Source organism: Ochlerotatus camptorhynchus, unplaced genomic scaffold (assembly GCF_037179485.1).
Source record: "Ochlerotatus camptorhynchus isolate MF236.1 unplaced genomic scaffold, CSIRO-AGI_Acam_v1.1 ptg000277l, whole genome shotgun sequence".
NCBI lineage: Eukaryota > Metazoa > Arthropoda > Insecta > Diptera > Culicidae > Ochlerotatus > Ochlerotatus camptorhynchus.
The window spans coordinates 8,099-22,701 of NW_027040766.1; the positions used below are offsets into that span (position 1 = coordinate 8,099).

A 14,603-nucleotide genomic window follows, 5' to 3' on the forward strand; every position below is an offset into this window, starting at 1 on the left:
ATATTTGAATGAATTTGGGATCGTGACATAATCAAGGACACAGGTGGCCATCCGACCGTCCTCCGAAAGATCCGAAAAATCCGGAAAAGTGGTCAATGTGTGGAACTTATCCTAGAGCTCCACGGTTTTTTCGAAAACACTTGGAACTGTCATATATAAATTAATTTGCGGTCGTGACATAAACATGTACCTAGAAGGCCATGGGACCGTCCCCCGCAAGATCTAGAACGTCTTTTAAAATGGTCAATCCTCGAAACTGATCCTAGAGTTTTACGTTTTTTTTTTCACTTTCACGGATGTTTCGGATCTTCCGGAGGATGGTCTCATGGCCATCAAAGTCCATGTTTATGTCACGATCCCAAATCCATTCTATCATCTCAGTTCTTAGTGTTTTTCAAAAACGCGGAGCTCCTGGATCATTTTCATGGATTGACCACTTTTACGGATGTTCCGGATCTTGCGGAGGACGGTCCCATGGACATCCAGGTTAATGTTTAAAAAATGCGGAGCTCTAGGATCAGGATCTTTACTTCATTTACGGATGTTCCGGATCTTCTGCTGGACGTTCCGATGGCCATCTGGGTCCATGTCCCAAATTCATTCTTATATCATAGATCCTAATGTTAAAAAAGTAGAAGGGTCTGTGCCTAGGGGCACGAACGGAAGCTTGACGTAGGACCGCTAGTGGACGGAATAAATGTGAAGAGCATTAAGTTCTTTTAATTGATCAAAATTTGATAAATTTGATTTAATATCTATTATCTCAACTCTTTCCGTTTTTGAATTGTAGGCGATCCAAATTTGTAGTAATCTTTTTCAAAAAGAAAGTTGATTACGAGAATCAATCAAAATCACTTGCACCCCTGCTTCCAAGTGTGTGTGGTCGTTGGGGGCTTTGTGGTTCTTAATATGGATAAACAAGCACATCAGATAAATTCTATTCCAACTCTTTACTGATGTAAGCTTGATGGCCCTTGAAAAGGGCCGTTTTATTGGAGAGGACATCCATGGCCACTTACGTTTGGCGTGTTTAGAGTAGGTGACAGCATCACGGACCTAATTTTCCACGAACACCTTCAGCACACCTCGTAGATCAGACCGGAGATACGTCGGACACTGCCACGGCGAGCCAGACGACGGATGGTGATTACCTCGAAGAATTTGCGATGACGATTGGCACCTCCTTTGCCACAACCAGCCACGACCTACTGCTGCTATTGCGACCACGCCGTCCGAAGCGAAAATGAGCTGATACCAGTTGTTTAAATGATCTTTATTTTAGTTTAACTTGGACGATTACCATATAAATTTTTACTAAGTGATTTAATTGCTTTCTTCATCTTTAAGTATGGGCAAAATTCAAAATTTGTTTTACAGAATTAGTCCTAGACTTAGTACACGGTCGACCACCTTGGTGGGATTGGTTTGTTTTGTTTTTAGAATTTGAAGAGAAACTACTTAATACTACTATTTACAGCTTAAAACTAACCTACTCTACTATATACACTTAACCTACTATGTACAAATTGCTTATTAAAGCATGTTCAGAAAGATTGCATTTTTGAATAAATTTAGTTGTCATATCATCAATTTTGGAATCTACTTTGGGAATTTCTGCCTCTTGATGGAGGTCTGCTATTCTTGTGTCGAATGGACGATCTAGGATCATCCTCAACACTCTATTCTGTGCAACCTGGATTTTGTTCCTGTGGGTCTGAGCGCACGATTCCCACACCGGGGCGGCATAGAAGATCGCGGGGGCTATGATCTGTTTGTAAACAGCCAGTTTGTTTTGCCTTGAGAGGCGGGATCTGCGGCAAATGAGCGGATACAAACACCTAACCAAGGTGGAGCACTTAACTAGGGTTTTCTCTATGTGCGAGCGGAACAGGAGCTTCTCATCGAACAACATCCCGAGATAAGTAACATCAGTGGACCACTCGACCCTTGTACCATCCATCATTACGGTAAAGGAGGGAGACGGTTTAAGTTTTAATGATTGTCTGTGAAGGAACATGATCGCTTGGGTTTTCGAGGCGTTGATTTTGATTTTCCACGTGGTGGCATAATCAGTAAAGGTGTCAAGGCATCGTTGGAGCTTGTTCGTAATTTCACGAGGCATCCTACCCTTGACGGCTATCGCAGTGTCATCTGCAAACAGAAAGAACACGCAACCGTCTCCTAGAGGAGGGATGTCCGACGTGTAGATGCTGTAAAGCAGTGGGCCCAGCAGACTCCCTTGCGGAACACCTGCTGGGATCGGAAATTGTCCCGAAAGGGAACTATTCAACGACACCCTGAACGACCTTTGCTGGAGATAGTTACGGGTGATTTTCACAAGGTATGGTGGAAAGTTGGAGTTACAAAGCTTGTATATAAGTCCGTCGTGCCAGACATTGTCAAACGCCTTTTCGACGTCTAACAAGGCCATGGCTGTGGACTTGGATACAGCTTTGTTACTTCGGATGTTATTCATCACCCACACTAGCTGATGATTGGTGGAATGCCCCTTGCGGAACCCGAACTGTTCCGGAAGAAGAATGTCATGTTCCTCCACAAACTTGTTTAGTCGGCTGAGGATCAATTTTTCGAACAGCTTGCTCAGCGCTGAGAGCAGGCTAATCGGTCTGTAGCTTGACGGTAGTGAAGGGTCTTTCCCAGGTTTGCGGATCGGGATGATTTTTGCCACCTTCCAGATGCTTGGAAAGTAGTGCAGCTCCAAGCATCTGTTGAGGATGGCAGCCAGCAGCGAGTGCACCCTCGCGCTGAGATTTTTCAACTCTAGGTTGAATATTCCGTCAAACCCGGGAGCCTTCATGTTCGTACTGTGTTTCAGCGCTGAGCAAATTTGTTCCTCTGTAATCCGTTCTTCTTGAGGGACGGCACAAGGGGAGGCATCTAACGTCTGGACGCACTGCACAACCTGGTTCTCGAGTGGACTTGGGATTGTAGAGCCAAGCAAATGCGACTGGGCAATGTGCTCCCCAATTGCATTGGCCTTCTCTTCGTTGGTGATAAGCCGTTCGTCATTGACTCTAAGTGGTGGAATGGGCTAGGGGTGAGACTTCAACACCTTGGCAACCTTCCAGAATGGTCTGGAACGGTCGTCCAGGTTATGAACGAGCCGCCCGAAACTCTCGTTCCGGATTGAGACCATTCTGGAAGCAATCTGCCGATTCAGATCGACCATTTCGCATTTACACTGCAGATCTCCAGTCCGCTGAAACTGGCGTCTACGAACATTTCTGAGCCGAATCAAGAGTTTGGTGTGGGAATCAATTGCTTGAAACTTACCCCTCACAGGAACTCGTCGAACGCACTCTTCGTCAGCCACGGATATGGCTTGATGGAGACCCTCCAGGGCCCGGTCGATGTCCTCCACTGTGTCGAGCTGATACCAGACAGCAGCGCTGCTTTATATTTTTTAGGTTAAAGCAGAATGATGTGCAACCAAGTGGTATAAAAGCTACAAAGACTCCTCCCATTATGAGTAGTTTGCTATCAAGTAGCGACACTGGCTATTTTCTTTTTGCGTACACGGCGAATGAGAACGCTCCAAATTTGAGTTTAGTTCACTCATAATCGCCAAAAGTGTAGGAACTCAGCGATGAGTAAATTTGTCTCATGATTTCGTGTGGAAAACCTAAAAAATCTGCCAGAAAATGAGGAGATTGACGAAAATTTTATTCAGTCTCGGAGTAGTGCTAATAGACTGAGTGAATCCAATCTTTACTTTTCTCAAATTCGGGAATTTTTCCCTGGAAAATCCTGGAAAAACCTGGGAAACATGAGGCAAATTTACTCATCGCTGAGTTCCTGCACTTTATTTCTTATTTCTGAGATAACTAAACTCAAATTTGGGTCGTTCTCATTCGCCGTGATAGATATCGGCGTCTGTGGTTAGCGTGATTACCTCTCACCCCAGCAGGCCTGGGTCCAATCTCAGTCGGCGCCATCGGCATGAACATCTCTGGGAGCTGCCTCCCTGGCGTCGGTAGCATTGGAGCTCAGTACGGAAAACAAATCTCGCGTCACTTTTCAATAGGTCCTATCTGCATTGATCGATTCTCTTCATCGACACTCTCTTTCGTAAATAACTCGGCTTCACAAATCTGGATCAATAATAGAAAAGAGCCCATCAGCATTTGTAAACAAACCGTTCCAAAGCTCTTTACTCACAAAGCGAAGGCCACCCACACAAACCAACACCATCATCGGATAGGGGAAACTTCTACCTACAAGATGTTGGTGTTGGTTTGTGTGAGCGGCCTTCGATTTGTGAGGCTTTGGAACGGTTTGTTTACAAATGCTGATAGCCCTAGCCCAGAAATGTTTTCTGACGTCTTCGTCGAATTAGATGCTAGATTGTTGCTTCTTCCATCGAAAATATCCGGCCGTGGCGATTCAAAGTTGATCAAGGTTGATCAAAATAATTTGTATCCCTGCTTCCAGTTTGATTACATGAGCATTTTGTGTGGTCGGTGGTTCTGAATATGGACAAACAGGCAGATGAATTCTATTCCTACTCTTTTCTGTAATAAGCTTGGTGGCCCTGAAAAGCGCCGTTTTGTTTCCAATGTTGGTGATGATTTAACCTCCGAAACCAAACAGAGTGCGTCTCTGTCACTTCAAAAACGTAGATGACATCCATGGCCGCTTACGCTTGGCGTGTTTAGTGTAGGTGACAGCATCACGGATCTCATTTTTCAGGAACACCTTCAGCACACCTCGTAAATCAAATCGGAGATACGTCAGACACCGCCACGGCGAGCCAGACGACGGATGGTGGTTATCTCGAAGAATTTGCGTTTGGTTCTGAACATGGCGATGAGTGTGTAAAGTATTACGCAATTCCATCCTCCCTATTCGCACGCGCCCGAGGATCGGAGGCGAATGCCACTTCGACTTGTTTCGTCTACTTACTACTCTCTGACGACTGTGCAGGGGAAGCAGCATATGCATGTAGGTAATTGGTGGATTTGTTAGTTAATTCGACGCTTTTGGACAATGCTGAACATTTACCAGTTTTTCAATAGTTTCTTGTTGAAAATCAACATTTGGAAGCATTTTTATCAATGCGTAGCCATATTTCTGATCGATTGGTGATAAAATTATTGAAATTGGACCAGGGGCAGCTGAGTTATTAACGTTCAAAATCTTTCTTAATTTGTTACATGTTCCATTTTCGGTTTTCACAAAGTGTACCCCCATATAGAAATCAAAGACGTAGTCCTACGTCAAAAAAACCGTAGAGCTCTAGGATCAGGTTCATGGATTGACCACTTTTAAGGATGTTCCGGATTTTTTGAGGACCGTTCCGTTGTCTCCAGGATTCATATATAGGAACCATGACTGTTTTCTGGCTAATTGTGAACATTTGTGCCCATTAATATAAATTACAGATCTTGCGCCACTTGCAAAACCCTACAAACCCACTTTTCAAAAAAACGTGTAACAACTCTTTTCGCTTTTTAAAAAAGTAGACGACTCTATTTTCAATCTTTTTGCATTCAAAATCATCTACAAACCCTAGGAATTCTAAAAACACCACAATTTTTTAAATTTATTAAGAAATGGCTAATTTATGTCATTGCAAACTTGCCGTTACACGTTTTTCGGAGGCATCGTATTCGGAGTGTTAACACAGAAGAAGTGATCTGGTAAACATTAAAAAAGAATACATTTATTAATTAAAAACATAATTGAATAATGTATCTCTGTTCAATTAGATATGGCGAATATTCTGATAGAGGCCAAAAACCGTCGAGCTACAGTCAACACAGTTTATCATGTACTGTATGGCTATTACTTTTTGGAGCTTAAAAAAGCACAACTAGCCATAATATACAAGAAAAATAAGACACTCCATCGACGAGCGTTGACCGTACCGGACGTGCATTGTTTTCTCTCCGTCGTTCTTGAGCTGTGTTTTTTCCCGTTTCGGGTTTTTTTACGCCATCGCGCAAGTGTGCAAGTGATAGTGCTAGTTGATAATACCACAAGCAGCCAGCAACGCTCTTCGTGGAATCGAGCTTCCCCAGCCGTCCCTGACGGTAGCATTTTTTTTCCAATCGTGCCAAACCGAACTGTCAACAACGATCAGCACCACCGGATAGCAGCGTAGATCGTCTTCACCATCATAACGTTGTACCGGATAAGTAGCAAATATATTGTATTGCCCTTTGTTCTCGTTGTATTCTTCTTCCTTTACTCCCTTTCCCCGCAAATAGTTTTTTTTTTGATTCGCTTTCTCCTTCCCTGTGTGTTCTGTGTACCCTAGTGTGTGTAGTTTTTTTTTTTTAATCTGTTGCGGTGGTAGTTGCCCCGCAATGGATAGTAGTAGTGATGGCGAGGGGACTTCCCTTTCTGCCGTTCCCACTGACGATGAGCAGTCCGATGTGGAAATGAAATCCCGTATGACAAAAAAGAATACCGGAACCATCCCAAAGGTTAAGCCTTCACCGTCCCCACCTTCTCCCCTCTCACCACCCACACCGTCTCCCTCTACCCCACCTAACCCGTCACCCCCAACACCGACTAAGCCGTCTCCGCCAACACCGCCTATCCCTGTAAAACTAACGCAAGCTGCCCCCCGCCACAAGGCATACCCAGACGCCTCGAAAGGTCCATGGGTTGTTTTCTTCCGGCCCAAGCAAAAAGCTCTAAATGTTAACCGGATCGAAAAGGATCTTTTCAATCGTTTCTCGTCCGTGACCGACGTTTTGAAGGTGCGGCCAGACAAACTGCGCGTCACTGTTGGTAGTCGTAAGCAGGCAAACGAGATTGTTGCCTGCGAGCTCTTTACGTTAGAGTATCGTGTTTATATCCCATGTCACGACGTGGAAATCGATGGAGTGGTCACCGAGTCGAGTATGACCAGCGACGACTTCCTGAAGAGGGGGGTTGGTGTCTTCAAGAACCCCACCCTTCCTGAAGTAAAAATTCTCGACTGCATTCAAATGCAGTCAGCGTTCCTGGATGGGACGAAAAAAACCTACTTGCTATCAGACTCGTTTCGGGTGACCTTCTCCGGATCGGCACTGCCAGATTACGTCAGGATTGGAAGGGTTCGACTTCCTGTGCGGTTGTTTGTACCGAGGGTGATGAACTGCACAAAGTGTAAACAATTAGGCCACACCGCTGCCTTCTGCGGCAACAAGCCACGCTGCGATCTGTGCGGCGAGAAGCATGCGGAGGGTGCTTGTAGTACTCCTCCCAAATGTGTTTATTGTTTGGCATCTCCGCATCCTCTCGCAGATTGCCCTAAGTACAAGCAACAGGGGGAAAAACTTAAACGGTCCCTGAAGGCACGCTCTCAGCGTTCCTTTGCAGAGATCTTGAAGGCTTTTAATCCTCTTCCCAGAATCACTCAGGAAAAAAATGACAACAACCCTTTCAACCTTCTCCCAGTTGATGAGGACGACACTGATGCCGGGGGCAATGACGGAAGTCATTTTGTTTTCCAAGGTCCTTCTAGGAAGCGAGCCAGGAATGGTTTGCAGAAAACTAAAAACACCACTAGCACTGACTCCCAAGCCCCCTTGGATAAATCAAGAGGCCGTGGAAATGTCCCGAAACCCGTTCCACCGGGTTTCAAGCCTGTCGATTACGACAAAGCATTTCCACAGCTTCCGGGAACATCTAAAACCCCAGATATCCCAGTTTCACAGCCAGAACAGCGTAACGCCATGTTCACGTTTTCTGGAATAGTGGACAGCATTCTCGATTTGCTTAACATCTCTGACCCTCTAAGGAACATCATTGATATGATGCTTCCAATCGTGAAACCTCTTCTGAAGCAACTAGCTTCCAAGTGGCCCCTCCTTGCTTCGATCGTATCCTTCGATGGATAATTTTCCAAAAAACGATACGGTATCTCTCCTACAATGGAATTGTAGAAGCATTTTTCCGAAGCTAGACGTGTTCAAATTCTTGCTAAGCAACCTGAATTGTGATGCTTTTGCTCTCTGCGAAACATGGCTTTCTCCAGACATCGATCTTTCTCTTCACAGCTTTAACATTATCCGTCTCGATCGTGTAGACTCCTATGGGGGTGTGCTCTTGGGGATCGACAAACGTCACTCTTTTTACAGAATTGTCCTTCCTGCAATGTCGGGTGTTGAAATTGTCGCATGCCAGGTGAATATTCGAGGTAAAAGCCTCAGTATTGCCTCGCTATACATCCCTCCGAGAACGGCTGTTTCTCATCGAACTTTATCGGACATCTGCTCAGTGTTACCTGAGCCGCGTTTGATCTTAGGGGATTTTAATTCCCACGGTACAGGCTGGGGAGAGCTGTACGATGACAATCGCTCAACCATCATCTATGACCTATGCGACAATTTTAACATGACTATTTTAAACACCGGAGAAGTAACACGAATAGCCAAACCTCCAGCAAAAGAGAGCAGATTGGATTTGTCACTTTGTTCGAACTCACTATCATTGGATTGCATGTGGGAGGTAATCCAAGACCCCTATGGTAGTGATCATTTGCCCATCAAAATCTCGATCTCTAATGGCTCATCTTCGCAACATCCAATCAACATCGCATACGATCTCACGAGAAACATCGATTGGGAAAAATACGCGAACGCGGTCCGTGGCGGCTCAGAATCGGTCGACGTTCTCTCTCCGTTGGATGAGTACTCCTTCCTATCGCGGCTCATAGTGGATTGCGCGCTTCAAGCTCAAACGAAGCCAGTTCCTGGTGCTTCCATTCGTAAACGTCCTCCCACTGTGTGGTGGGACAAGGAATGCACCAACGCGAATAATGATAAGTCAGCTGCGTTTAAACAACTTCGTAAGCACGGTTCCTACGAATACTTTGAGCGGTACACGGCACTGGAGGAAAAATTTAAGAGCTTGATCAAGGCCAAAAAACGCGGCTACTGGCGTCGGTTCGTCGAAGGGTTAACGCGAGAAACTTCCATGAAAACGCTCTGGAATGTCGGCAGGAGAATGCGTAACGCGCCATCGTCGGTCAATGAGGACAAGGAGTACTCTAACAGATGGATTTTTGATTTTGCGCGCAAAGTTTGCCCTGATTCGGTTCCGGTTCGAAACAACACTCGCGATACGTCGGTGGAAAAGAATAACATGGACTCCCCGTTCTCGATGCTTGAATTCTCAATTGCTCTTCTTTCATGCAACAACTCGGCTCCAGGAATGGATCGAATCAAGTTCAACTTGCTCAAAAACCTCCCAGACGTCACTAAGAGGCGCTTGTTGAACTTGTTCAATCAATTCCTGGAGCAAAACGTTGTTCCGGACGATTGGAGACAAGTGAGAGTTATAGCCATTCAGAAACCCGGTAAACCCGCGTCGGATCATAACTCGTACCGTCCCATCGCGATGCTGTCGTGCATTCGGAAATTGTTGGAGAAAATGATTCTTTTTCGTTTGGACAAGTGGGTCGAGGCGAATAGCTTACTCTCAGATACGCAATTTGGATTTCGAAGGGGCAAAGGAACGAACGACTGCCTTGCGTTGCTTTCAACTGAAATCCAATTAGCCTACGCTGAAAAACAGCAGATGGGTTCAGTTTTCTTGGACATTAAAGGTGCTTTTGATTCTGTTTGCATCGACATCCTTTCGGACAAACTCCATACCAGTGGGCTTTCACCAATTATCAATAATTTCTTGTACAATTTATTGTCCAAGAAACAAATGAGCTTCTCTCATGGCAACTCGGCAATTTCACGAATTAGCTACATGGGGCTCCCTCAGGGCTCATGTCTGAGTCCCCTTCTGTACAACTTCTATGTTAAAGACATTGACGATTGTCTTGCCGAAAATTGCACGCTAAGGCAGCTTGCAGATGACGGCGTGATCTCCGTTGTTGGGCCAAAAGCACCGGACCTGCAAGGACCATTGCAAGATACCTTGGACAATTTGTCTACATGGGCAATGAATCTGGGTATCGAATTCTCTCCGGAGAAAACTGAGATGGTTGTTTTTTCTAGGAAGCTTTATCCAGCACAGTTGCAGCTTCAACTTATGGGTAAAACAATCACTCACAGCATGTCTTTCAAGTATTTAGGTGTCTGGTTCGATTCCAAATGCACTTGGGGAAAACACGTTGCGTATCTGAGTCAGAGGTGCCAACAAAGAATCAATTTTCTTCGTTGTATTACCGGCACTTCGTGGGGAGCCCATCCGGAAGATCTGATTAGACTTTACAAAACCACCATTCTATCGGTTTTGGAGTATGGTAGCTTTTGCTTCCAATCGGTGGCGAACACCCACATCTTGAAGCTGCAACGGATTCAATATCGTTGTATACGAATCGCACTAGGTTGTATGCATTCGACGCATACAATGAGTCTGGAAGTACTTGCGGGCGTACTTCCCTTACCAGATCGGTTCGCGGAATTGTCGTTTCGGTTCCTTATCCGCTGTGAAGTCATGAACCCGTTGGTGATCGAGAATTTTGAGAAGCTGCTTGAACGAAATCCGCAAACACGATTCATGAGGTTGTACTACGAGTACATGACTCTGGAAATTAGCCCCTCCCCGTTCAATACCAATGAAGTATCCTACGATTTCAGTTGTTATTCCGTAAGATTCGATTTCTCAGTGAGGGAGGAAATTCAAGGAATACCAGAGCCTCATCGCCCCCTGATTGTACCATCCATCTTCGCGAACAAATACCGCCACGTCAATGCCGAGAAGAGATTTTTCACTGATGGGTCCACAATAAATACGTCCACTGGTTTTGGTGTATACAATGATCTCCATAGTGCCTCATATCAGCTTAAAAAACCATGTTCGGTATACGTTGCAGAACAAGCAGCTATATTGTATGCGTTAGAGCAGATCTCCTCACGTCCCCCTGATCACTACTTCATTTTTTCGGATAGTCTAAGTTCTCTGGAGGCTATGCGTTCTATAAGGCCGATGAAGCACTCGACGTATTTCCTGAACGAAATACGATCGTCACTGAGTGCTTTATCAAACAGCTCACATATCATCACCTTAGTATGGGTCCCTTCTCATTGCTCTATCCCGGGCAATGAGAAAGCAGACTCGCTGGCTAAGGTGGGCGCTATGGAAGGCGACATTTACGAGCGACAAATCGCCTACAATGAATTTTTCACAATTGCTCGTCAGCAAGTCCTCATCAACTGGCAACAAAAGTGGAATGATGGTGAACTGGGAAGATGGTTACATTCGATCCTCCCACAGGTGTCGATCAAACCCTGGTTCAAGAGATTGGACGTGGATCGCGATTTTATCCGGGTAATGTCCAGGCTCATGTCCAATCACTACTCGTTAAACGCACACCTCTACCGCATAGGGCTTGTAGATAGCAGTTTGTGTGCCTGTGGAAACGGCTATCACGACATTGAGCATGTTGTCTGGTCTTGCACCTCACATCATGTGGCGAGATCCGAACTAATTGAATCCCTCAGGGCCCGAGGGAAACAACCTTATACACCAATTAGAGACGTTCTGGCTTGCCGTGATCTCGATGTTATGAGATTAATTTACGTATTTTTAAAAAGTGCTGATTTGTGTATTTAGTAGTGTTTTGTGTTTTAATTCTTTCATTCTTTCATCACTATCCCAACCCAAGTCCCCTCTTGTTTCATTTCAGCTGTGCTTTCAATGCTTCGATATCCACAGCACATGCCCGCCAATACAGTGCAGTGACACTCATCCGTCGAATGAAGCAGAAAGAAAATTTACCAATATCCCTTTCCCTTTGCCCCTCCCCTTTCCTCTAAATAAATGTATTTATTAATCTCGAGTAAACCGCGAGTATTCGGCCCCCATTCTACTAACATTAGTTGTAAAAAAAAATTATAAAAAATTATATTTAAATTAATTTGGCTCCGCAAAGCTACCGCATTTGAGCCTTTACAAATAAATGGATTATAAAAAAAAAAAAAAAAGAAAAATAAGACGACAATTTCTAACTGGATACGAAGATACGAGGATGATGGATTCTTCAACCGAACCAGCTATAAAAGAACAGCACAAAAATTTGGGACGGAAAAACGACGATGGCTAGTGGAGCTTTATCAATCCAAGCCAATTACATTCCTGGACGAAGCAGCAAAACTCTTTTTAAAACATTTCCATAAAACCATTTCTGCAGCATCCATTTGTAGAATTCTTCATCACGAAGGAATGTCGTGGAAGACAATTGAACGAGCCATACAGATACGTGAAAGTGACATTATCAGATATTTTAATGAACTATCAGCTCTGCAGTGGGATTACCACAACCTTTTGTTCATTGACGAAGTGGGCCTCGATAACAAGGCAATGTTACGAACAAAAGGATTCGGAGTTCGTGGAAAGCGACTTCTGTTTAAAGGTGAATTTGTTCGCAAACCTCGAGAATCGCTTTTGTGTTTTGCAGGGCAAGGTGGAATGGTAGAAGTTTGCCATACTGAAGAAACATTCAAACGATCTAAATTCTTTGAGTGTTGTAAAATGTTTGCTCTTAACAGTGGACATGTTCAACACCATCCAGGGTTCCATTCCCTCTGGATTCTCGATGGGGCATGAATCCATTGTGACCCCATTTTGGTGTATTATTTTAGATCACTGGGGATACATTTGGTGTTCTTACCAGCTTATTGTCCCCATATGAACCCAATCGAGGTACTTTTCGGAATGTGCAAAAAACGGCTTCAGCGTGAATACGATGAAAGTGGAAAAATCAACCTCAAATACATGGTTGCTAAAATAATGAAACATTTTTCCAACTATAATATGAACAACCTGTTCCGGAAGTGCGGATATATGAAAGGTGGTAAGTTTGATCCTACTGTAAACGATCAATCGAACCTGTCGGCGTTTGAATTTGAAGAAAATAGCACCAAGAGGACTCCAAATTAGATGAACCGTCAACACATTTCTGGGTTGATCAAATAAAACTCTTTTGTACCTATTTTCGGATAAGCCACAACAAATTCAAGTATTTTATTTCACATCCCATTTCGTAAAATCTTACATCATGTGGTCAACATCTTCAGCATCTTGTACTCTAGACGAAATGGAAGCGGAAAACACACTCTCCTTCACGTTTAGAGCTGACTCAGCAGAACTAATGAAAGATTCACCCAGTTGTCTCCTTAGCATCAGATTTTCCAGTAGTCGTTCCAAAGCGGAAATCCTCTGTGTTTGCTCTTGATGTATTTCTTTAACCGCAGTGAATGCATCCATAATTTTCGTAATATCTGCATGGTAGCCATCGTTCACGTTGTGGGCAACACGATACTCTCGAAGGATTCTCTGAATACGTTCGCCTTCTTTAATTGAAAACAGATCCAAGCAGCTAGCAGGAGGAGTCGAATCATTCTTCCATGCCTCGTGCTGATGAGCTGGTGCAGTTAAAATTGTATTTGCCCAGATACTCCACGCTATTTCATGCCCATTCCAGATGTGTCCGTGCTTCAGTTGTAATTCTTTCGGCAACTCCTGAGCGTATTCCGTCGCCGCAGCACCTCCTAGATTTCTTGGAATTGTGTCAATTAATGATTTCTCTACTTTGACTGTCGAATTGACTGTCAGCGAATATTTGTGAGGTAGCAGCTCGACAGAAGATTTGGTGCGCCAGTTTTGCAGAATATTAGTTGTTAGTTTATCCACTGTGATTGCTCGACGATTTTGTTTGTCGTAAAACAAAGCAAAATGAACTAAATCGGTTTCATCGATTACCTCCTTCGGGCTCCAGTTGTAGGTGATGTTGCCTTCATCAACAGCTATGATGTGTCGGATGAGATGCTTTTTGGACTTTTCCCATACGCTATGCAGGAATTCTTCGACGGTATCAGCGTATATGAACCAAGTATCGAGCTCCCCCGCCGAAGGTTGTCCTTTGAAGTCGCGCAGCGACACAACAAGGCTGACGACGAACAAAGTAGTTTCATCGTCGTCGATCGATCCACTAGACTTCTCTGAGCTTTAGTCCAAGCAACCAGTACCACCTTCCTCACCGATTTCCATTCCGAGATTCAGTGCATCACAATTTGCAGCTTCTTTTTCGAGTTCGTCAGAATCTAACAGGCGCTCTTCCGGGTATGGCTTCTCCTCTTCGTCATCCTCCTCAATGGAACGGTCATCGTCCTGGATCGGATTTTCCATGTCGAGAGTGTCTAAACAGTAGTCAATAATATTAATAATTGTGTTTTTAAGCTTGAAATCAGCGAGGAAAACTTACCGAACGGTTTCAGCTAGCAAAAAGTCCTCTTCACTTCATACGAAAACGAAATCAACGATGCGCAAAACAAAACAAAAACAAATAGCTGTCAAAGCTGCAAGTCCATTAGAATGAAGTGATGCCAGTAATTGAAACTTCATATAAAAATGTAAGTCGACCTGGATAGTAAAGGGTGATACGGTCAAAATTTGGTCAAGGGAAAACGCGTGTAAATCGGTGAAATCGTTTATTTAAAAAATCAAATTAAATTTCTTTTTCAAGTTCAATTAGTATAAAATTCAGGAAAAATATTCAGTTAGGCTTCCACTTTTCCAAATCCGAATTGCCGGGCCTTACGCTTGACCCCTGCCATCAGATTTTGTACAGCCACCTTGTCCACCTTCTTCGCCGCAGAAAGCCAGTTTGCCTTGAACTGCTGCTCGCCCTT

At 44.2% G+C, this 14,603-nt stretch overlaps 1 protein-coding gene across 1 annotated transcript; it reads right to left on the reverse strand.

The window, feature by feature from the left end:
* Positions 1-12,963: 12,963 nt before the first annotated feature.
* On the reverse strand, positions 12,964-14,100 carry LOC135706370 (uncharacterized). The gene is made up of 2 exons (XM_065227982.1): positions 14,021-14,100; positions 12,964-13,918 (listed from the first exon to the last, which is right to left on the reverse strand). Exons 1-2 carry the CDS (start codon positions 14,098-14,100, stop codon positions 12,964-12,966), a joined length of 1,035 nt encoding a protein of 344 aa, XP_065084054.1.
* Positions 14,101-14,603: the final 503 nt, after the last annotated feature.

Coding starts and splice junctions, on each gene's coding strand:
- LOC135706370 (XM_065227982.1), bottom strand. CDS start 14,100: ATGGAAAATCCGATCCAGGACGATGACCGTTCCATTGAGGAGGATGAC. Junction 13,919..14,020: donor CCATACCCGGAAGAGCGCCT/GTTAGATTCTGA, acceptor CTTGGACTAAAG/CTCAGAGAAGTCTAGTGGAT.